We start from the raw sequence: 25,139 nt of genomic DNA on the forward strand, positions 1-25,139 counted from the left end.
ATCACAACTCTTATGTCTATAGGGCTTGGAGAGTTATAAAGCACTTCCTTCCCAACAAGGTTTGCAGTTTGCTAGTATTATTCCCATTTTATAGAACAAAAAGAACCACATAAGCTCTAAATGCCAATTTGTGGAGTTTCTATTTTATCTCAGAGGTGATAGAAAGCCAATACATATGAGAGTAACATGGTGTGCTTCTTCTTCAATGTCATTTTCATTATTAAACCCATCTCAGTTTCAGGTGCTAGATTTGATGGTGCCAAGGACCTTGGTGTTGAGAATTTTCTTTTCAATATTTCAATAGGTACGACTGCTGAGCCTCTCGGGAGGCAACAGCCAGGGTTTTTTTTTTTTTTTTTAAAACCCTTGTACTTCTGTGTATTGTCTTATAGATGGAAGATTGGTAAGGGTGGGCAATGGGGGTCAAGTGACTTGCCCAGGGTCACACAGCTGGGAAGTGGCTGAGGCCAGATTTGAACCCAGGACCTCCTGTCTCTAGGCCTGACTCTCACTCCACTGAGCTACCCAGTTGCCCCACCAGCAGCCAGGTTTGGCCAAGGGTGATATCCAGTGATGGTTGTGGGAGCAGGCTGGATACAGAATTGGTGATATGGAGAGTGCTGCTGTTCTTGGACTCTCTGTCTCCCTATTTATCTGTGGCAATGGGTCAGCTACTAGTGGTGGGCCCTTTCTCCAAGAGGCTGCTTCTCGTAATAATGGCTATGGTGGCAGACGGGGTTGGAAGCAGAGCTGGTAGTCTCAGGGATAGGGTTGCTCCCTTGGATGATGGTTGTGGGAGCCAGCACAGAAGCCCTTTGTGAGCCCTACTGCACACAGCCACCCCCACTTACCTTAGTACATAGTTCCTTGAGGGCCAGCCTTGGAAGAAGAACCAAGTCTAAGTCCTATCTCTCACACAGCCTGTGTGATATGTTTTTATCATGCAATGATGCAGAAAACTCAAAGATGATCTAAGTCAGATATCATTAAAAACAGGCAACAGTCAAGCACTGTGTCACTGTTAAGTGGGTGTCTCTTCATCGTGAAGCTCCTCTTGACTCTATAATCAGGGCTTTTGCCTCATCTCACCAGAAACAAAATCACACCATCTGGACCATCTAGACTACTTGCAACCACCTCTCCAGCTTTCATTATCCCTTTCTTTCTCCCCCCTCACAAGAACTATGGACTCTGCCCCTGAGATGCCCAATGCTTTTGCCTTAGCTTCCCATTTCCCAGTCATCTTCACAACATTATGCCAACCCTCCACCCCCACACCTTTATGGCTGTCTTTCATGCTAGAATGTAAACTTCTTGAGGACCTTTCCATTTGCACACACTCCCTCCCTCTTTAGCACAATGTCTGGCACATGCTAAGAGCTTAATAAAATCCTTATCTATCTTTTTTTTTTTTTAATTTGGGGCATTAAATTAATTAAGACTGTTTTTAAATGGTTACAAGATTCATGTTCTTTCCCTCTCTTCCCCCCACCCCCCCTGCCATGGCCAACACTCAATTCCACTGGGTTTTACATGTGTCATTGATTAAGACCTATTTCCATATTATTGATATTTGCACTAGGGTTTAGAGTCAATATCCCCAATCATATTCCTATCAACCCATGTGATCAAGTAGTTGTTTTTCTTCTGTGTTTCTACTCCCACAGTTCTTCCTCTGGATGTGGAGAGAGTTCTTTCTCATAAGTCCTTCAGAATTGTCCTGGGTCATTGCACTGCTACTAGTTGAGAAATGCATTACATTCAACTGTAACACAGTGTATCCACCTCTGTGTATAATGTTCTCCTGGTTCTGCTCCTTTTAGCACAATAGTATTCCATCCCCATCAGATACCACAATTTGTTCAGCCATTCCCCAACTGAAGGACACCCCCTCATTTTCCAATTTTTTGCCACCACAAAGAATGCGGCTATAAATATTTTTGTACAAGTCTTTCCCCTTATGATCTCTTTGGGATATAAACCCAGCAGTGGTATGAGCCTTATCTATATTAAAAGCTCCACCCTCTCTACTTTTTTAAGTGCAAATTATCTCAAATCAGTTGTGCAAGTCAGAGTATATTTAAAGCCAGTGCCTAGAAGAAAGTTAAGATTTCTCCTTTAATTTGTAGGGCCAGGTTTTCGGGAAAATAAATTGGATTTAGAAGTAGAAGGGCCCTTAAAATCCTCTGGTCCAAAGTGAAATCACAAGGATCCATCTGTGTATATAAGCTCCCATGTCAGCTTTTATCTATACAGACAAATATACAACACACATGAAAATCAGCACAGAAAAGTTTATAGGTATGTAATAGGATACTTAAAAATTGAGGGTGAGAACGACATTCTCAAATTATAAGAAACTTAAATTTAATGACAAAAACTTAAGCTTTAAGCTTAGAATGGAAAGGAGGGGCAGTCAGATGGCTCAGTGGATAGTGAGCCAGGCCTAGAGGCAGGAGGATCCTGGGTTCAAATCTGACCTCAGCTACTTCCTAGTTTTCTGACCCTGAGCAAATCACTTTAACTCCCCATTGCCTAGCACTTACTGCTCTTCTGTCTTAGAACTAATTATTTAGTATTGATTCTAAAGACAGAAGATGTTGGTTTTAGAGAATAGAAAGAAAATTTTTCATTTACCATTAAAAACTCTTTGTTTTTAAAAATTTAAAACATTTAATTTATTGGGCTTGGAATCATTTTTCTGAGTTCAAATCTGGTTTCAGCCACTTAGCTGTGTAACTCTGGACAAGTCACTTTACTGTTGCCTCAGTTTTCTCATTTGTAAAAAATGAGCTGGAGAAGGAAATGCAAACCTCTCTGGTATCTTTGCCAAGAAAACCCCAAATGGGGTCACACAAAAGAGATGGACATGACTGAACATGGTTGAACAACAATGAAAATGGACTATAAAGCAACATGAAAATGGGTCTATAAAGGAAATCACAATTTTTCATCTGAAAATATTCCAGAATGAAAGCTAATAGGATTTAAAATTATAGTCAGGTATGATGTCAAGTGTTCATTAAAGTAAAGTACTAGCAGAACATATACATACTGTTGGACAATTTATTAAGAATACTATTATTTCTTAAAACATTGTGGAACTATCCAATGTAATGGACTTTGCTACTAGTAGCAATGCAATAAGCTAGGACACTCCTGAAGGACTTATGGGAAAGAATGCTAACCACATTGACAGAAAGAACCATGGGAGTAGAAATGCAAAAGAAAAACATATGACATTACTTATCACATTTATTTATGGGAAAGTGATTTGGGGTTTAGACTTTAAAAGATTTTTCTATAGCAAAAATGAATAATATGAAATGAAGTATCAAGTGAAACATTTGTACAACCCAGTGGAACTGCTTGTTGACTCTGGGAGTGGGGAGGGAAGAGGGAAGGGAAAGAAAATGAATCATGTAAACACGGAAAAATACTTAAAAATTAAAAAAAAAGGATACTATTTACTTCCATATACAAATTTAATTATGAATACTTAAACTTGAACAGCAAATAAGTTACTGTATGTACTTTAATAAAGAGACACACAGGGAGCACTTTTGCCAGGCACTGTGCTAGATACAAAGAAGCTTAAGATTTAGTCAAGGATCTTCTCTAGCTGAAGAAATTAAGTTTCTATGTCTCACCCTCCCCCCCTCGAAGTATTAAAACAGGGATTGTTCCAAGGATGCACTCTTCTATTATACTGGATAAACACAAAGGGTTTGAGAGATACTCAAGAATATCACGGCACATCCTGTTTCAGTGTTGCACTCACAATATACAGTTAAGGTTTCTTGAGTTGAATTACTGCATGGAATATTCAATCTCATCTGAGCATTCCTAGCCACAGTCTGTCCTGAGGAGTTCACTCAGTTGACTCACTAGCATTGCCTTGAATAGGACACTGTACAAATAAATAGGGCACGACTCGCATCAACAATTGGTAAAATCACATTGTTTGAAAAGACAACCTGAAGTTGCCATGGCTTTCATGGACACGAAGAACTCAGATCTGCAATTTAAGGGGCTGCAGTTCAGGAATGGTATTCAGGCATCAATCACTGTGTAAGTGACACGACTGGCCTTCAGTCTTTCTTTTTTTTTTTAAAACTTAACTTCTGTGTATTGGCTCCAAGGCAGAAGAGTGGTAAGGGTGGGCAATGGGGGTCAAGTGACTTGCCCAGGGTCACACAGCTGGGAAGTATCTGAGGCCAGATTTGAACCTAGGACCTCCCTTCTCTAGGCCTGACTCTCAATCCACTGAGCTACCCAGCTGCTCCTGGCCTTCAGTCTTGACCGAGTCAAAGCACACAGTACCTGCCTCTAGATGTAGACAGGAATTTTAGAGGGGTAGCAGAGAGGCTAGAAGCTGTCTGAGTGATCGGCCTCTGCACTGCTTCACATGGGGATTTTAGCAACTTCTATACTGATTTCATGACCAATCCCTATCTTCAAGGAGTCTATATTCTATTGGAGATAAGTATAAAGATAAGCGAATGAATTTTCAAATCTACTTTTCTTGCTCCAATCTCTCTACCAACTTCCAACTTCACATCTCCAAATGCTTTTCAGACATCTCAGACTGAATGTAGATATCCCCACCCACCCACCCAAACCCCTCACCTTCCATCTCAGAGTCAAAACTGTGTATTGGTTCTAAGGCAGAAGAATGGTAAGGGCTAGACAATGGGGGTCAAGTGACTTGCCCACCCAGGGTTACTCAGCTAGGAAGTATCTGAGGCCAGATTTGAATCCAGGATCTCCTATCTCTAAATCCACTAGCTGCCTCTCCCCAAAGATTTTAGTGCAGTTTAAAGCATTAATAGCTTAATATCAGCCCCACTCATCCATTTCTGATAGACAGACATACATAGTCCAGTCTTGTAAAAGTATCTTCAAGGAATTTCCATTCTATCAGAGGAGACATATACAAAAATAAAAATACATACAAGGTAATTTTTTTTTTTTGGAGGGGGCAGGGAGCGATGGAGAGGGTTGGGAAGAGGGAGAGGAGCAGTAGGAACTAGGGGGAATCAGAGAAGGTTTCATGTAGGAAGTTTTGTTTGGAACCAAGGGATTTAAGAGGCAGAGCACAAACAGAGGGCCAGTGCAGCAGAGGGGAGACACAAGATAGAAAGAACTGTAGGATTAACAATCAGAAGACCAGGCTGGCTTGAATATAGAATGTGGGAAGAGAGTAACATTTGGAGGTCTGGGTAGGTGACCTGGAACCTGGTCATAAAGGGTTAATGAGCTAAACAGAGGTGCTCATACAACAGGCTGCCACTGGAACTTACCAAGTAGAGGAATGGCATGGTCAGACTGCATTGATGGAAATCACTTTGCCTAGAGTCAGGGGACCAATTCTGGGCTAGAGATTAGGAGGACCTGAATTAGTGACCATGAGAGAAGAGTGGGACGGATGTGAGACATAATATTGTGGAAGTAGAAACAATGACAGCTGGCAATTGACTGGATATGTGAGGTGAAGGAGAGTAAGGGGTTAATGCTGAGGTTGCACAACTTGGGGCCTGGATGGATGGCGGTGTTCTTGACAGAAACAGGGCAATTTGGAAGGAGGAAGTATAATCAGTTCAATTTTGGACTTAACAATCAATAAACATTTATTGAGCATCTACTCTGTGCCAGGCACTGTGCAAAAGACAGTCCTTGTCTTCAAGGAGCTCACAGTCTGTCACATGTAAGCAAGTATGTCACATGTAGCAAGTACAAGCTATAGATAGGATAAAATGGAGAGAATCCACAGAAGGAAGGCATGACATTGAAGAGAAAGACTTCTTGCAGAAGGTGGGACTTTAGTAGAAGCCAAGAGGTGGAGATGGGGTGGAAGGGAGGAGGAAAAGAGTTCTGGACATGGGAAACAGTCAGTGAAAATGTTCATAAGTCTGGAGATGGTATGTGTGTGAAGAACAACGAGGAAGCACTCGGAGTTTGAGATATCCAGGGGAAATCCAGTTAGGAATATCTAATAAGCAGCTGGTGATATGTGACTGCTGCTGAAGAGCCAGACTAAAGCTACTTATAAAAATCTGGGAGTCATCTGCCCAGAGATGACAATTAGGACCAAGAGACCTGGTGAAGACACCAGCTTGTAAAATGATAATCTGGAAAAGGGTACAGGACTGAGTTTTGTGCAGTGCCTAGAGCAAGTGCCTGGCAATGGGTATTTACAACTTAGAACTTCTAGGAATGTGATTTTGAAAGGAGAGATGAGTTATGACAGCTTGAGAGAACAGCAGGATCTAGGTGAGCTTTTTTGCTTTTCCAGGAAGGCGAAGTCTTGGGCGAGTTTGTGGAGGGGAAGGAATCAGCAGTTAAGGAGATATTAAAAATTAAAGATGAGGAGATAAATGCTAAGGAAAAGGCAATCTATGGGAAGAGATAGGAGGAAATGAGATCAAGGTTGGTCTCAGTGAAGAGGCTCTCTTCAGAGATTGGGGGTAAAGAAAAGAGTGAAATGGTATAATCTATATCAGAATATTTATCTCTTTGGGGGAGTGGGGTAAGGAGGGAGAGTGTCCAAAAAGCGAAATGTCAAAAATGGTTTATGGATGTAAATGGGAAAAAAAAAACCTTACAAAAAAAGAGAGCGAAAGATAATGGCTAGAAATTTTAAGTAGAGAAGAAGCAGCTCATGATGAATGGCCACTATTTTCTCAGCCAAGTATGTAGTAAGGCTCTCAAGAGGGAGGAAAGGAGGAAGGATGGTAGGGGAGGCTGAAGGAGAAAAAGTTTAGCACAACATGGGATGTGGAATAGAGTCTCTCAAGGAAAAGAGGCTGTTCTTGTCTTGAGCTTGTCCTGGCGTTTAGAAAAGATAAATTTGTGGTGAATTCAATTTAGTTTTGTAATTTCCTCCATTTCCTTTTAGTGCAATTGAGAGCAGGATGGGGAGAGGTACACAGTGTAAATGATTTAAGTAGGGGTAGAGTCTGTTAAGGTGTATCAATAAGACAGAGGGCAAAGATTCAAGAGTAGATGACAGTTGAGTCTGTTAACCAGAAGATCTAGGGAAGTGAGGTTCAAGCATGAGTCTACTTTAGTCTAGGAGAATAATGAGGGACAGAGGGAACAGTGATTCCAGTGAGAATGAAGAATAGAATTTAGAATTAGGAAGGGTAAGGAACAGGGCGAGATAGAAGGGTATGAGGTTATGATCCGATAAAGAGATTTCAAAGTTTTGATCACAGCTATCTGCTTCTGTTTTATGGGTAAGTTCATCCCATTCACCTTTACAGTTATGATCATTAACTATGTATTTCTCTTCATTTTCCTTTTACCCTGTTTACTGTTCTCTTTCTCTCCTTTCACTATTACTCCAAATACATGGTTTATTTTTGAGCACCATCTCCCCAAGCCTGCATTCCTTTCTATCAGTTCCTTCCTCCCCCATCTTTTATCCCTGTCCCTTTTTCTCTCTAGGGTAAGATAAATTTCTATAGCCAACCGAGTGTATGTTCAACAAATGATTTTTGATGGTGATTTATTAAGAGGCAGCACAGCATAGTAGATACAGCAATGAACTTGAGAATAAGAAGACTCAAATTCTGCCTTAAGAAACTAAAATGAATAACAGCATACTGTAAGATCAAAATAAGTGGCAACATGTAATCTTAAGAAACATTGCTCTGGCTGTAGGAAAGCAGGTACAGTAATCTACTGCTAGTAGATCTGTGAATTTGTCTAGCTACTCTGAAAGGCAATTTGGAACTGTGCCCAAACATGAAACTGCATATCCTTTGATCCGGCAATACCAGCACTGAAAACATATCCTAGAGATCAAAGAAAGAGGAAAAGAAGCCATCTGCATAAAAAATATTTAAAGTGGCTCTTTCTGTAGTAGCAAAAACTAGAAACTATGAGGGTGTTCATATATTGGGGAATGGATAAAGAAATTATGATACAGAAATATAATGGGATATTATTGTACCCCTAGAAATGACAAAATGGATGGTTGCAGAGAAATCAGGGAAGATGGAGAGATGGGAGTTCTGCAGAACTAAACAATTTATATAACGACAACAATATCATACAGGAAACTTTGAAGATTCAAAAACTCTGCTCATCAATGCAATGAGCAACCATGATCATAGAGGACCAAAGAGGAAATGACTTGCTTCTGAGTCCAGATTCTTGGGTTTATGGACTGGATGAAGAGATAGATACACATTTCATACGAGATTTATAAAATTTATATTAATTCTCTGCATTCTGGGCAACAAGAGACTTGAAATGGTTTTTCACAGCAGGTAGCACACTGCTCTCTCAAAGCTCTGCCATAGTTTGGTTCTACTAGCTCACTAGGATGGTCTGTTCTAAACTGGTTTCTTAAACGTTGTAGTGAGAAACTTTTTTCCTAGGCAGAGATCACCGTTATACTATAAACTTAAGAAAACAATGGATAAACTTTTATATAATTTGGTGGCTATTTTTTGTGCTTGTCACATTGTCATTCTGCTAAACGGCATGCTTACAACAGCTAAAACTCTACCTACTTGTAATCTGGAAGGCTGAACTTTACCAGCTAATAGAATTGAGGCAAAAAGGTTATGTGACTGTATACTGTGAGGTCTAGAACATAGATAGTCTGCTAGTCTCTTATCACTATAATCTGATTCACAGCAGCTAAGAAAATAACCTTTTCCAACACCATTTTCATTATAATATTCCCCAGCTTAAAAAAACCCAAGGAAGTTTCCTCCTGCTAACCAGAACAAATAAGATCTCAGTATTTTAGGCCAGATCTCACTACCTAATTCCTCATTACACTGGGGTCTCAGCTTCTTCAGCTGTAAAATGATAAGATTTTTATGAGAGGATTTTTAAGGTTCTTTCTTGCTCACTATTTAAGATGCGATAACAGTGCCTTCCAGACCAACCAGGCTCATCTTCAAATGAAAAAAGGGTCCACTTGAAATCTTCCAATGTCTATCTTGACTCTAAAACTATGATCCTATAGAATGTAAAATTCCTAGAGAAGAGGAGCTTCAGTCTTTGTAATGGGATCCCTAGGACCTAACACAGTGCTTGGCACAAAGCAGGTAAATGCTTGCTGGCTGGGTTAGAAGGTATAAAATGACTGAAAGGCTGAGTTAGAGGGTTTAAAATGACTTGCTCAGGGGCAGCTAGGTAACATGGTGGATAGTGCCATGCCTAGAGTCAAAGAACCTGGGTTCAAATGTGACCTCAGATACTTCCTAGATGAGTGATCCTGGGTAAGTCATTTAATCCTATTTGCCTAGCTCTTGCCCTTCTGTCTCAGAATTGACATTAAGACAGAAGGTAATGATTAAAAAATAAACGAACAAGAACACCTGCTCATTTCAGTGGCTGGATGTCTGTTTGTAATCCTCCCATCTCTAATGCTTTCTCACCTCCTCCTCTATGCTGAAACTCATGTCCAGACTCCCCTGCTCTAGAAAGGTTTCTCTGAGACTGCCCTGATTCCATGCTGATCACATGAAGGCTTAACATTTATTCAGTACTGTGGCTGCAGTGTAGATACTATCATGCAATTGTGCTTATATTCCAACTCTTTTACGTACTCCTGGGTTTTCTTTAGAAGGCTGTCTGGGACAGCTTTAGAAGGCTGAAGAGACATAAACTACTGGATTTAAAATTGAGAAAACCTGAGTTCAAATTCTATCCCTGTGACCAAGGATAACTCACTTAACTTGGCTGAGCCCTGATTCCTTTGTCTGTAAAATGAACAAAATATCTGTAGTCCCCATCTGAGGCTTACTGTAAGGTTCGAATGAGCTATAAGATGTAAAGTGCTCCTCATACTTTAAAGTTCTACAGAAACGAAAACGTTGTTTTTGTTGGTTTGGTGTTTGTGATGGACCTACGATTTCATCAGGATGAGGGACTCCTAACAATAACAAAATGACTTACCCAGAGACACCTGGCTCTGCAGTGACTCTACCAAGCTGCTTCTCAAATGTCAGGTATCACCATTCCCTCCTAGATTCTACACTCCTGTTTCTTTGGTATCAGTCATAGTGCCCTGTAGGTAATGTGCTCATTAAGCCTTGTTGGCTGACATCAGATACAGAGTCTCTTGACCCTCCTCCAGTGTCCTTTCTACAATGGGCAGGAGTGGAGCGTGTCTCTCCCTCTGAGCAGAACGCAGCCAGTTCTTTCAACTTAAAGCTTTAGAATAGCAATTGCTAGGAAGAAAAATGCTGTGTTGTAGTTTTAGGAATTACTCGGAAGATGATACCACTGAGAGGAGCTCTCTCCATTAAAATAATTACGGTGATGCATGGTTTGACCGGGAAGCCCACCACCACCTGTTAGCTCACTGCAAACTTATGGCAGTTGAGGAAAAGCTTGGATGAATCAAGGTGACGCAGATAAGCTTTTTATGAGACTTCAGTGTCTTAGCAAAATCAGTTTTAGACACATTATTTCTAAGTACTGTAGTTCTGATGATAGCAAAACAAACCAGATCACACAGATTTTTAAAAAAAATGACTGACCTACATTCTATGAACCTGGGAAATGACCAACTTTGGGGTAGAAGGACCAAATGAAGAAAGGTGGATGTATGAAAGTTTACTATTAGATTTCTTACTATTATTAGTGCTATTGCCATTGAAAGACCCAGAGGAACTGTTGCTGTCTTTTTCCTTATCTTGATTCTCGAAGTCCATATTAAGGGACCTGTAGAAAACAAAGAAAACACTTCATTTTAATAACAAGTTTAAGTGATAAGCTGCATCTGTATCATGAAAGAAGATCAGAAATCTCCACTGTGAAATAATTGGACCGAATGTGAAAGGCGTAGGAACAGGAAGATCTCCTTTCAACAGTTTTGCCAGGCCTTTCTTGTTGTGCCAATGTTTCTTCTCGAGAGCTAGCTTGAGGATAGTCAGCTGGAATTAGGACTCCATACTATTGCTATAGCTCCATTCTCCTTCCCCTTCCCAGTATCAGGATTTGCTATGCTCTGACCATCACACACCGACCCCATTGCAGCCTCCCTGGTTGCTCTTCCAGCTCTGGATCCACTTTCACTCACTGGTTGTGGTGGGGGAGTAGGAATATTCCCTGCTCCCCCACTGTGGCTTTCAGGCTCTACCACTACTATCTGAATCATTCAACAATCTTTTTTCCTCGGATATTTGTTCAGTCAATCCATTATCTGTCACCCAATCAAGATCCTGGTGGTTTGTCTGCTGACCCCCCAAGGACACTCTCTTTGCTAACTAAAAGTGTAGTTCCTGGCTCACAGCCTTTGTCCCCCAACTCTTAACCTCACACTAGCGGTCTTCAACATATTGCTATTCTCTCCAACAATCAAACTTCCCAATTCCTCAACTTTCTCACTTCCAAAGACCTATTCCTTTATCCCACCATAGCTACATACAGAGGTGATCATATCCTTGATCTGGACATCACACACAAGTATTTCACATTTATTTCCATGAAGTTCTAAAATTCCATATCTGAGATCAATATCCCTAGAGCTTTGACCTTGGGATGGCGACCACTCAAGACATTAAGTGGTTCAGGCTAGGAGGCCAGTGGGAGGAGCTGGTGGAATGGAATATCACTGGATGAAAGAACACAAATGTATATAGCTGGCATTAGATTAAAATGAGTTTCAGATCGGGACTCAAGACAACCTGAATATTTATTCTCTCTAAATAAGAAAGCTGAGCTAGATGTATTAGGAACATGATACTTGACCAACATCTTTAAGGAAGAACGGGCCTCTGAGGTAGAGGTAAAGAGGGAATGTAGTTTATGTATGGGGGATGGCCTGTACAAAGATATGGAGCAGGTCAATCTAGCTGGATCTCAGAGTGTGGGGTGGGTTGTAATATCCAACATAGTTGGGAAGATAGGTTAGGGCCATATTATAAAGGAATTTAAAAGCTAGGCAGAAATTTATATTATCCTTGAAGTAATAGGAAGCCACTTGAATTGGTAGAGTAGAGCAGTCAGATTTATGTTTAAGGAGCATTGCTTTGAGAGTGGTGAGACTTCAGGTAAAGAGACCTTTAGGAAGCTGTCACAAAAGTCTTTAGGAGGGGTGATGAGGGCCTGCACTTAGTCAGGTTGAAGACTTATGAAAAAGGATATTATGAAGCAAAATTTGGCAATTGATTAGATCAGTGGGGTAGGGACATATAGTAAAGATGGTAGGTATTCTCAGAAGTGATGAAACATGCATGTGGGAAGGACTGAGAAAATCCTCCTATGACAGGTGAGCTGGAGCTGATCCTGAAGGACATTGGGAAAGTGAAGAGTTGGGAGTTCCATGCTGGAACAGTCAATGCATATGCATGGGTAGATGGGGTATCAGATGTGTGAATCAGCAAGCAGGCTAGTGCAGATGTATCATAGACTATATGGAGGGGAGTAAAGTGTCTGAAGACCAGGAAGGTAGGAAGAGAACAGGTTATAAAGAGGGTATGAGCAAAAGTTTTTTAGAATTTATTTTATTTGAAACCCTCACCTTCCATCTTGGAATCAATACTATTTTTTTGGTTCCAAGGCAGAAGAGCAGTGAGGGCTAGGCAATAGGGGTTAAGTGGCTTGTGCAGGGTCACTCAGCTAGGAAGTGTCTGAGGCCAGATTTGAACCCAGGACCTCCTGTCTCTAAGCCTGGCTTTCAGTCTACTGAGCTACTCTGCTGCCCCCAAATCAAAGTTTTTTTTGAAAAAGTAGAAAGCTCTTTACTTTATATACATGAACATATGATTTAGGGTTTTGTTTTTAAAAGATGACTCTATTACAAAAATGAACAATATGGAAATAGGTTTTGAGTTATTATACATGTAAAACCCATTGGAATTGCTTGTCAACTCTGGGAGGGTGGAGGGAAGAGTGGAGGGAGACAACATGCATTATGTAGCCTTGGAAAGCTTATATGTAGATTTGTTACTGGAATAAAATAAAGAAAAAATTTAAAAACCTGCAAAAAGGAGACACATAAACACAGTGCTTGTGCTGCTGTGAATTGGTCCGGCCATTGTATATTAATTTGGAACTATGTGGCAAAAGGAGAAGCTGAACAGGAAGTGAGCCAGGAGATGGAAGTGTCATGAAATCCTAGACTCGGAAAGTATTTTGGAGAGGAATATAAAGATTGAGAAAAGGTCACTAAACTTGGCCATTAAGAAATCACTGGTAACTTTTTGGGAGGAGAGGAACAGATGAACGAAGAGGTCAGGAAGCAGTTTCTTCTCCGAGTTAGTTCTGGTCTCAGTTTATTCTGCTGCACTATCTCAAGGATTTCTGGGTCTTTCTTTTCAGCTTTAATTCCGGTGTCTTTTATGAATAATCAAAAACCAACAAAAGCCAACACCATCAGGTAAACATTCTAAAACTAGAAAAATTAATGAAAAAGAGAGGTTTGACTCTACTCAGTTTCAGGACTGCATTATTCAAGGTTTAACGTAAACTGGCACTAATTTGGAAGCAGCAGCAAAATTTCTTCGAGTTTCTAGGGCCAAACTTATTATCACTGATATGCAGAAACACATTCTGACTTTCTGGTGGCTGGTGGCATGCTGGTCCCAGGTGGTACACACAGGCAGATGACATGAGGTGTTCAGATATCTGTGTATTTGCAACACAAGAAGACCTAGAGACCATGCAAGTTTTTGCTCAGGTATTCAACAAGTTGACCAAGAGACCTAAATTCACTCAAAGGGATTAGTGAATGAAGTTTAAAAGCTACTGCTATTTCTAAAGAGTTTCTTAAGAGACTCAAGAGGCACAAGCTGGCCATGTTGACTGGGGTTCTTTTGGCCACTGGGCCCCTTAATATGTCCATTCTTAAGAGCTTTAAAACGACAATTTGTTTAAAAAATACTTCAATGGCCTTTGCTGTAAAGCTGTTTGAACCATAGATAAATAAAAAGGATGTGAATGCAGTAAAGTAGCTGGTAGTCTCTGAAAAGTCACATGGACAACAGGCTGATGGAACTTTTTTCCTGCTAACAAGCAAAGTGTTGAGCACTTCACAGAAGGTTTTACTAAAGCAAGTCTAAAAGAACTCAGTTATGTTTGGAAGCAGTAAATCACAGGAGCTCAACAGAAAGAAGTTCAAGGACAAATGTCCCATGCCGATCTGTTTAAAGATGTCATTGTGTATGTCAAGGAGAGATGAATGACCTAGAACAGATGGCTATAAGCAGTCTGGTCAAGTGGAAAGAGCACTGTGGAATGGCACAAGAAGGAGGTGCTGGCTGACCATGGAGCATTTGCAGAGCAATATGGCCCTCTACTTGTTGCCTTTCCTATTCAAGATCAGCCCCCCCCCCATCCCCCTCCTGGTGCTGAAGAGTCAGAATACTGACTGGTAGACCAACATATATTTCATGAAAACCTGCCAGAAAAATAACGGAACTTTTTAGATAGTTGGAATCTTGAGTGAATCTGTAGAGTGGCTCAAGGATGTAGCAGAAGAATCTGAATTTGAAGCCAAAGAAGGCACTTGAACTGTTAAACTACAAGCTCAGTTAAGCAAAAGGGAGTTATAGATAAAATGTCATGTCTCATGTGTCCTCCTGGATTTTACATCTTCTTGTCATCCTGTCTCAAGCATGTAAGAGCTTCCATGGCAGTTATTTGAACTGTTTTCTTTGAAAATGAAAAGGTTTGAAAAATGTAGGGTTTAGTCCATAAAACCAAGTTTTAAGTAGCTACAGGGGCCATAGGTTTGAATCTAATGTTGTATTAGTCTTTTCAGTTATCTTCTATCTCCTGTATTTTCTACTATAATAATGTATTATAATTTAAGGCTTTCCATAATGAGAAGTTCATTTTACCCCTGAGTCTTCTATACTGTTTACAAGATGTAATTTGGAAATTTTGTTTGCAAATTAAACTGTACAAGTATCCAAAGCCTGGCCTCCCTGTTCCCCTGGCCTCCTCCCCCCAAAAGCAAGTTGCAGAGAATTCATAAAAGAGTGAGGAGACAGGAAGCAGATACACTGAATGTAAAAATGCTTTTTCAAGAAGTAAATGCTGAGAAAAGAAGAAAAGAAATAGGATACTATTTAGTGAAGATGGTTCTATCAGGGAAGGGTTTTTGAAGGATGGAGGGAAACATGGGCATGTTTGCAGGCAGGAAGGAAGGAGCCAATAGATAGGGTAAGATGGAATAGTAGAGAGTAGGGATGATAGTAAGTGTTCTGCTGAAAAAGACAGGAGGGATAGGATCAAGGAAGTGTGGGAGAGGGTTGGCATTGTCAAGGAGAAGGGTCTCCTCTCTGGCCAAGACCACAGTGAAGGAGGAGAGAATAAGAAAAGGTGTCTGAGTGACTGTAAATGAGGAGAAGAAAAGATCTTGGCAAATGGCCTCAATTTTTCTAATTAAGTATGAGAAAAGGATGAATAGTCAGGATGTGTCAGAGAGTAGATTTGAACACAAGCCTTCTTGAGTCCAAGTCTAGCATTAGTCACTATTTTCCCTTTCATTAAAACAAAAAAATGTTAAAGATAATTTCTTCAAGGAACAAAAGTATACTTAATGCATTGTGTTCTTAAATGAAATGATCTTACCTCTAAAATACTTTTCCCTTCAAAAACCAATAATTCATTTAATACCACAGCAATCAAATTACCAAAGGAACTATTTCACAAAACTAGAAAAAAAAAACTCTTAGGGAGGCAAAAAAAAGGTCAATAAACTTAGGAAAAATAATGATTTTAAGGGGGCCTAGACTCAAACTATACTACAAGTAGTAATTCTCAAAATGATTGAAAAAGTTTTATGACAAGGGACAAAGAATGGATAATTTTGATTACGTAAGATTAAAAAGTTTATAAACAAATCTAATAAAGCTAAGATCATTGAAATGGTCAACTATGCTGATAGTTTTCCTAATATTGAAGCATCCCAGCATTCCTGGCATAAAACCCACCTGATTGTGTATATAATTCTTATGATACAATTATGATAAATAATACTAAGTTCTGCATTGTTTCTAAGACAGGAGAATGATAAGTGCTAGGCAATGGGGCTTAAGTGACTTGGCCAGGGTTACACAGTAAGATGTGTCAGAGACCAGAATTAAACCCAGGACCTCCTGTCTCTAGATCTGGCTCCCAATCCATTGAGCCACCTACCTGTCCCCTTATTTAAATTTTTTGCATTAATGTTGATCAGGGAGATTGGTCTATAGTTTTCTTTTTAGCTCTTCCTACTTTCAGTATCAATATCATCTTTGTGTTATAAGAAGAGTATAGAAGGATTCCCTCTTCCCCAATTTTTAAGAAATAATTTATTTAGTATTGGAGTTAGTTTGTTCTTTGAATGTTTTAATAGAATTTACTTGTGATTCCATTTTGGTCTTTTTCTTAGGGAGTTCATTGATGGTTTGTTCAATTTCTTTTCTATGATGGGGATAGGTATTCCATTTCCTCTTTTGTTAACCTAGTTGTTTATATTTTTGTCAAGTATTCATCTATTTCACTTAAGATTGTCACATTTATTGGCATACAATTGGGCAAAATAACTTCAAAAAATTGATAAAGCTAAGATTAAAAGGGAAACAAGTAGCTGGGGAAAAAAATCTTTGCAGCAAATTTTCTCTGATAAAGGTATCATTTCTAAGATATAAAAGGAACTGATTCAAATTTATAAGAATAAAAGCCATTCTCCATCTGATAATATGGACAGGTATTTCTCAAGAGAAGAAAGCTAGGCTTTCCATAGTTATATGAAAAAAATCACTTAGAATCTCTAACAACTAGAGAAGTATAAATTAAAGAGGACAGCTAGGATAGAGTGCCAGGCCAGGAGTCAGAAAGACTCATCTTTAAATGTCTGAATGTGGTCTCAAACATGTACTACCTGTGTGACTCTGGGCAAGTCACTTAATCCTGTTTGCTTCAGTTTCCTCATCTGTCAAATAAGCTGAAGGAAATGGAAAGCCACTCCAGTATCTTTGTCAAGAAAACCCCCAAAAGGATTAAGAAGAGTCAAATATGACCAAAAACCAACTGAACAACAACAACAAAAAAAATAAAGCAATTCCAAGGTTCCATTGCATACCATCAGATTGGCAAAAATGTTTATAGCATCTCTTTTTGTGTTGGCAAAACCAAATGAGAAACTTACCCTTAAATTGGGAATGTCTGAACAAACTGTGGTTCATGGATGTAACTACAGAGAGCCATAAATAAACAGTTTAATCTGTAAATCCTATCAGATCCAGCTATAGCTGACAATTATAACTAATTGATGACTCCTTTCAATATTAAAAGTTTTCCTGTGTAATAAATCATTTTAATTTAAAGAAAAGGGGGAAATATATGGGAAGCCAAAAAGGGAAAGAGTCTCAAATAGATAAAAATCTGAGACTCCTCTTTTGACTCCTTTTCTGATCCACACCTTTCCTTATTGAAAAGCTTCAAGTTCCTAGCAAACCAGCAGTTAAGAAGTTAACAATTTCTCTCCAAGACTAAAGACAGAAATTAAGCAAAAGGCTGCCTGGACTCTGAATCTGTTTCTAGACACCTCATAGTCAATAATAGACAAAATTTAGACAAAATCTCCTCCAGTGGGGGTTATTCGTCCCGAGAAAGTATTCCCAGACTTAACTTTCGATAATGGGCCAGCCAAAATTCAGCCTTGGCCTTGTTCTATTCTGAAGTCAAATGAGATTTTTTTGTGTTTTGATATGACATAATTTGTAACATCTGCACATCTGTGAAGTTTCGGGGTGGGGTGGGGTGGGTAGTTTGTGAAATGAGTCTTGAAATATATATGGTAAACTCCATGCTCCCAGAGACACAGCTGGAAGTATGAGCTAAAAGATCTTCCCTGTCTTTACTTCTTATCAACTAAGCCATCTATCAGATTATCTGGAGATGATAAATAGATCTTGAGATGTAACAAAATACTATTGTGCTAAAAAATGAGGAAAAATAGTATCAGAGAGACAGGCAAAGATGTGGATGAATTGACACTAAGTGAAACTGAACCAAAAGTGATGGAATACTATTGTGCTCAAAGGAATGATGACCTGGAGGAATTCCATGTGTACTGGAACGACCTCCAGGAACTGATGCAGAGCAAAAGGAGCAGAACCAGGAGAACATTATACCCAGAGACAGATACACTGTGGTACAATCGAATGTAATGGACTCCTGTACTAGCAGCTATGCAAGGATCTAGGATAGTTGAGGGACTTATAAGAATGTTATCCACATCCAGAGAAAGAACTGTGGGAGTAGAAACACAGAAGAAAAACAACTGCCTGATCACATGGGTCGATGGGGATATGATTGGGGATGTAGACTTTAAACCAGTGATTCTCAAAGTGGACGTCACCGCCCCCCGGTGGGTGCTGCAGTGATCCAAGAGGGCGGTGATGGCCACAGGTGCATTTGGGGGCGGTGAATAACTGTAAGGGGGTGGTGATAGTAAGTGACAGGGAAGCTAAGTAATATTTTTTCTGGAAAGGGGGTGGTAGGCCAAAAAAGTGTGGGAACCACTGCTCTAAACAATCGCCCCAGTGCAAATATCAATAATATGGAAATAATATGGAAATTGTTAAAAACAGTGGAATTGCGCTTTTGCTATGGGAGAGGGGTGAGAGGAGAGGAGGGAAAGAACATGGATCATGTAACCATGGAAAAATTTTCTTAATTAATCAATAAAAAAATTAAAAAAGAAAGAAAGAAATCAAACCAAAAGAAAACTTATAGGAAGAAGGGAACAAGCATTTATTAAATTCCTACCTGTTAGCTCTTTGAGTCTGACCCTCTAAGAATTAAGAATGAAAACCTAACCATTCCAGGATCTTTGCCAAAGAAAATCCCAAATAGGGTCACAAAGAGTTGGACACAACTGATAAACAAATGAGTAACAACAATTTCTCCTACTAGGAAAGACTGCTTTTTTACATTCTGTTCTATTACAAATGAAGGACAGGTATCTCAGAGGAAGTGGAGGAGAAGCTAGTGTGTAGAGAATTGGATGTAGTGCAGTCAGGAGGACCTGCGTTCAGACACTCCCTCCCTGATGAACTGCATGATTCTAAACAAATTACTTAGCTCTGTGGCCTCGGCCATCAAACAGAGGGATTGGACTGGATGATCTTTCAGGGTCATTCCAGTTTTAAATTGATGATCCTAAGATCCTCCTCCCCACCCCCATTTTTCCTTTCCAAAATAAAATTCCATGTCATACACGGAAATGTCAATGAACTAACACACATTTTTCAATTTCCTTTGTTAGTTTTTTTTTTAAATCATAAACTTTTCTTTATATTTGAAATCTTATGACCTTCTAGGAGCTAAACTAGGAACTAAACATCATTTTGGGGGGGGTGGGGAAGAAAGGAGGAGGAAGGGAAAGAGTGAGCAGGGGCCATACAACTGAGAAAGAGACAGAAGCCTACAGGTTAGCTAGCAAGTCAACTTTGGAAACATCATTCAAAAGAGTGTGCATGCTTCCTCTGTCTTCTAGAAAATATTTTCTATTAACCAACAAATATTTAGCAAGCCAAGTTCAGGGAAGCGACTGGCCAGTCGCCAACCTGCCTTAAGAAAATCATTCCTTAGGTCAAAGGGCCAAGGAACTGACTAAATAATTGACATATTCCACCCACAAAATACACTCTAATTTCAATATTGAGTCATTTTCTTTAAATGAAGAGGTACATAAATAAATTTTCCTGGTTGCCAAGGCTTCATAGAAGGTCTGTATCAAAATGCTTATAAAGTGTTTAAGAGTGAAAAAAAAAGATGGAAAATTTATTGTGAAAGAAATTTGGCTTTTTGTCACTTTATAACAATGAACTAACTACCTGCAATGGAAGATTTAGGAAGAAGAGATAGAAACTATGGTTTGACAATATAATCAGAATATCTTAACAATGCTTTCACCAAAATGACCACTGTCTCTGAAATGGCAACAATAAACCTACATCAGAAAGACCAGAATGATATGCTGTTCAATGTGCAAAGGTATTGGGGAGATGGGATGGTGGAGGAGAGAAAAGAGCTCGAGAGAGGAAGGAGGTGTGGGTACACTTATTTTAGCCAGCTTCATCAGTGGTCATAATTCCAGAGGTAGGAAGGATGTCAGAGGTCCTTTAGGAAAACCAATGAGGAAATAGAAGCCTGGGAAGGGTTAAGGGCCAGCATAAGCACTTCTCCATCTGGGTGGGTACTAGATCTTAAGGATCAGAGCTGGCAAATTCATCTTGAGAACCTGGGTTCTTTCCACTTCATCTTCAGATGGGGCTGAAGAAGGCAAAAACAAATAAAGTCAACTTGAAATGATCAGGGCATACATTTTCAGAGCATCTGTGGTTTCTGAATCTTTTGTCAGCTGGGTCCCAGGCTTCTGACAGCAAGCTGGACCTCAGTAAACTGACAAATCTCTTCTACTCATCAAATTGGTATAGAAAATATGCTTTGAGAGTTGCTGGCCTTTTGGCTTCACCAGATATATTTTTTCCTCCATCTTTTCATCTGATATTCTTACAAAACCTTTGTGTGCTCCATGTGCTATTTTTTGTGACCTCATAAATAAGAAAATAAGCCTTGAGCACATCTTTTTCCCTAAGAAATGTTTTCACTCCAGGAGGTATTTCTTACTTCTCTATAAATGTCAAGCTATAAACTGAGCTACAAGAACACTGAGCCAGAGAAGGAGAAAAGGGATGCAATTTGCTAAACTCTAGGCTTTATAAATGTGATCTTATTTGAGAACATTGGATCACCTTTTCTGATTTCATATATACTTTAACTGCTCGGAACCTGGAAAGTATGTGTACTCTCCTTTTTCATCTACAAGGAAGGTTTAAATCTTTAGGAATAAGGATGGTAATGTTATAACACTCTTAGAATGCTCAGAAAACAGAGGGCATTCAGGGCATAATTTCAAAGCTAGATGCCAGGATTTAGCAAAACAAAGCAAAAATCCTCATTTGAAGTTTCTCTCTTACTGATTTATTCAACCTTCTCTCTAGCAAATGGAGTTACCTCAGCTAGCTATTGCCTTCTTCCTTCTTCAAAAACCAGTGCATACATAATTATAAATGTATTTAATTTTAGCATGGCAAGAGAACTTAATAATCATCCTCAATGAGGCAGGCATTCCTTTAAAAATAGAATTTAAAAAACGAAAAATTTTTCTTCCAATTAAGTTTTCTCTTTAAACTCTCAAACTCACTATTATTTTTACAGTAAAGAGGCAAATTTTTTTTAGGATAATTACAAAACAAGCAAAATTATTTAAAAAATCCCAAAGAACTAGATAATAATTTTGTGGAACATAATGAAAGTTACATTAAAAAAAAATGTTCAAATTTATTCAATTTAGAAAGCATATAAAGTTTTGAATAAATTTGTAAATGGACATATTTTTTATTAAATGAAAAAATAAAACTTTTTATGCACAGAGTTTTTTTTTTTTTTTTAATAGTTCTGTCTGGTCAGGCATGGTGGGGCATCTGGGGCAGGTCTACTCTTGCAAAGGGAGGATTTTTGTGTTCTTTTCTTTCATACATTTTTATTTGCAACATTGTCACAAAACATGATCAACAGTCTTTAGAGAAATAAAATGCAAAAAAAGTCTTAATTCTTAAAAAACAGCAAGACCAAGTTAAAATACATTAGTTAAATTAAAATATGCAAAAAATCCATCAATGATTAACTAATGAAATAATGCCTATGCTAACGAAATGGTAATTTTCTTCATATTGTCATAAAAGCTCCCTAGAGAACTTTGATGAACATAAAGAGGTCCTGATTTTTTGGTTCTAGATCCCTAGAATTTAGGAGTTGTTGATCTAATGTCCCACTAACTGTGGCACATATCAGGGGAAGAAGAGGGGTGGGCAAGCCCCTTGGAAGGGAAGGCCACCAGGCTGATCCAAGTCAGAAAAATGGGGGAAAAAATGACCAGGAGGGACATCCAGCTCCACAAGTCGCCAGTGAGATCTGGTCTCAGAAAAATAAAGTTCTGCGTCTTATAGCCTAATAAGAGGGTCAACAAGGCTATTTCTATAGGCCCTTCAGCTAAGAAGGGTTTTTACATTTTAAAATACAATAAAACTTTATTGAAAAATATGAAAACCACTCTTAGCTTGTAAGCAGGTAACTGGTAAGCTGTAATTCGCCAACCTAATTATCCAGTAGGATCTAGTTTCTTGAGGATTTGCTTTTAAAAATAAGAATGAATCTATTTGTCGTCCTGCTGTGATGCTTTAACATGCACCATTTGGAGAGGAATCTGCAATATGTCCTTGAAGAAACATTGGAGCACCATTACCACTGCAGCAAATTGTAAGATTTGTATCTTGATGCTAAGAGTGCTTCCCACTCTTCTCACATCCCCACTAGGCATTACTTGTTCCATCTCTCCTTAGAAGCAGGATCTGTGCCTGTCTTTGTGCTCTTTAACATTTGTATCAATGACGTGAATCAAGACCTAGGTGGTGCTTCATCATATTGTGGATGCTAAGAGTCAGGATCCAGAAGGACTCTGGTAGAACTAGTTCTGGGCTGAATCAAACCAGAGGAACAGGGATTAGTGCAAAGTCTTATATTGGGTGCAAAAAAAAAAAAAAAAAAAAAAAAATCTACTTCACAAGTCTAAGGAAAAGACATGCACAGTGAGAGAGCAGTTGTCCTGAAAAAGACCTGGGGCTCTTGGTGGACTGGAAGGTGAAGATGAGTCTTCAGTCAAAAGTTAGGTTGCACGTGGTCAGAAAAGCATGCAGTAGTACCCAGGATTGGGGAGGTGACAAATCTGCCCTGCTCAGGAACGAACCGTGAGCAGGGGTCGGGGTAGAGTTACAAAGAGGAAAATTTATACTTGATATCAAGAAAAACTTCCTGAACACTAGTGCTACCTTAAGAGATGATGGGCTCCCCCCTTCCTTCAAGCAGAGGCTGGATGAACACTTGTCATGTTTGCTGAGTGGGAATTCCTTGGGTTTATGTGTTTGACTCAATGGCCCCAGACATCCCTTCCAACTCTCAAATTCTGTGACATTTGTATTTTTTTAAGGGCCTCATTAGGTCCAGTTATTCTTTTTACCCAGTCAATTCAGTAATTTTTGTTCTTCTTGGAAAGTACAGCATTGATCTGTATCATTCTTTTAACAAACAACAAGAAAAAACAAAACCAGACTTATGACTTCAACAGTAGAGTGCATCTTATGGCCTTAGAGAATTTCCTGGGGCACTGAGAAGTTAGGTTCACAGAGTAAGAGGCAACAACTGAACCCAAGCCTTTCCTAATTCAGGGTAGCTAGGTGGTATGGTGGATAGAGCACTAGACTTAGAATGAGTTAGAAGGAGGAACTTTTCAGGAGTTCAAATCTGGCCTCAGACATTTCTTAGCTTTGTGACCATGGGCAAGTCACTTCACTGTTTGCTTCAGTTTTCTCATCTGTCAAATGAGATGCAGAAACCCCCCAATATCTTTTCCAAGAAAACACTCAATAGGGTCACATAGTCAGAAGCAACTGAATGACAACAACGTCTAGATTCCAGAGGCCACAGCTGTCAGTGTATAGAGGCACTATGATGCCCTCCCAGAATTCATGACAATCAAGCACAAATTCCTTTGTAATGTAATGTGTCTGTTCTTATTGTTTCCTGTTGTCAATTAGTTACTTAATTGATCAATGGGAAGGTGAATTAAATTAACTCTGGGATTTCAGAATCTCAGAACAATGCTACCAGTGTCTATAGTTTCCTCACTTATCACTTTTCTTAAATGCCAGTCTCACTAGGGTTTAGTTACGAACCCCATAGCATCAAAGTCTCTTCTCCCATGCTAATCTCTCACTATGTAATTTACCTCTCTATTTTCCTTCTATTCCTACTTTCTTCACAGTTCATTAAAGAAAAATAAGCAGTAGCTGACCTTTTGGGAACATTTTAGTTTGTCGAAGCACTCTGCATCATTATCTTCCTTGATTCACATAAAAACCCAACAAGGTCAATGCTACAGTTGTTAGTATAGAGATAAGGAAACAGATTCCAAGAAGCTCTACTATTTGCCCTAGTCATTACTTGCCAAGTCTCCATCTCTCATGATTCCAAGATGAGGGCTCCTGCTGTCAGAACAGAAGACGTGGCTACAGCAGAGATTTATATTTTGTACACTGAATTTAGTTTTACATTCTCTTTAATTCTAAAAGCAGATGAACACCACCTTTTGTATACCTATCTTAGAAAAACAAAGAACCTGCTAATTTAATTTTCTCAGGTGTTGCTTGTCATTTCCATCCACTCCCCACCAGTTGGTTAGAGACTACTGAGGATAGACGAGTTTTTACTCTAAAATATATACCAAGAGAGGCAAGCTAGGTGGCTCAGTGGATTGAGAGCCAGGATAGAGATGGGAGGTCCTACGTTCAAATCTGGCCTCAGACACTTCCTAGCTGCATGACCCAGGACCAGTCACTTAATCCCCATCGCCTAGCTCAGTGGTTCCCAAACTTTTTTGGCCTCCCGCCCCCTTTCCAGAAAAAAATATTACTTAGCCCCCTGGAAATTAATTTTAAAAAATTTTTAATAGCAATTAATAGGAAAGATAAATGCACCTGTGGCCATCACCGCCTCCCTGGATCGCTGCAGCACCCACCAGGGGGTGGTGGCGCCCACTTTGGGAATCACTGGCCTAGCTCTTACCGCTTTTTAGCCTTAGAACCAATACACAGTATTGGAGTCCCACAAGCAGACCAGCTTTGCATAAAGAGGCTCCTCCACAGTAGGAGAGCTGGGAGTGCAGGCAGGGTTGTGTGAAGTTCTTGGTCATGGCAACCAGTGAAACAAAAATGTAAAATGGTCCTTTGCAGCTTCATTCTGTTTTCACAGTGATGGTGGCCAAGAGGCAGAAAATGAGTTGGCTTATACTAAGAATTGCAATTTTTAAGCCAAATTTACTCACACTAATTTAACTATTGGTCTCTGTGAGATTTGTACCTATCGACTAATGTACTGACATATTTGGAGAAACTAAGATTAAACAGGAGAGATGTTGCCTTGGTCTGATATGTCTATTCTAGCAACACTCTGAAGTTCATAGCAGATTCAATAATGATAAAGAAATTGAGTTAGAAACTATAAAAAAAAATTTCTTCCACTCTAGGACCACAGAGAAATTCAGGCTAAAG

General features: G+C 39.4%; 1 protein-coding gene and 1 pseudogene across 1 annotated transcript in view; one reads left to right on the forward strand and one right to left on the reverse strand.

Moving 5' to 3' along the window:
• Positions 1-25,139, reverse strand: part of SPPL3 (signal peptide peptidase like 3) — a 140,170-nt gene that overhangs the window by 28,980 nt on the left and 86,051 nt on the right. The window contains exon 3 of the mRNA XM_044673955.1: positions 10,604-10,692. Within this exon, the coding sequence (XP_044529890.1) occupies positions 10,604-10,692 (89 nt within the window). The remainder of the gene's footprint in view (positions 1-10,603; positions 10,693-25,139) is intronic.
• Positions 13,510-14,152, forward strand: LOC123232578 (annotated as a pseudogene).

Source organism: Gracilinanus agilis, chromosome 1 (assembly GCF_016433145.1).
Source record: "Gracilinanus agilis isolate LMUSP501 chromosome 1, AgileGrace, whole genome shotgun sequence".
Classification (NCBI taxonomy): Eukaryota; Metazoa; Chordata; class Mammalia; order Didelphimorphia; family Didelphidae; genus Gracilinanus; species Gracilinanus agilis.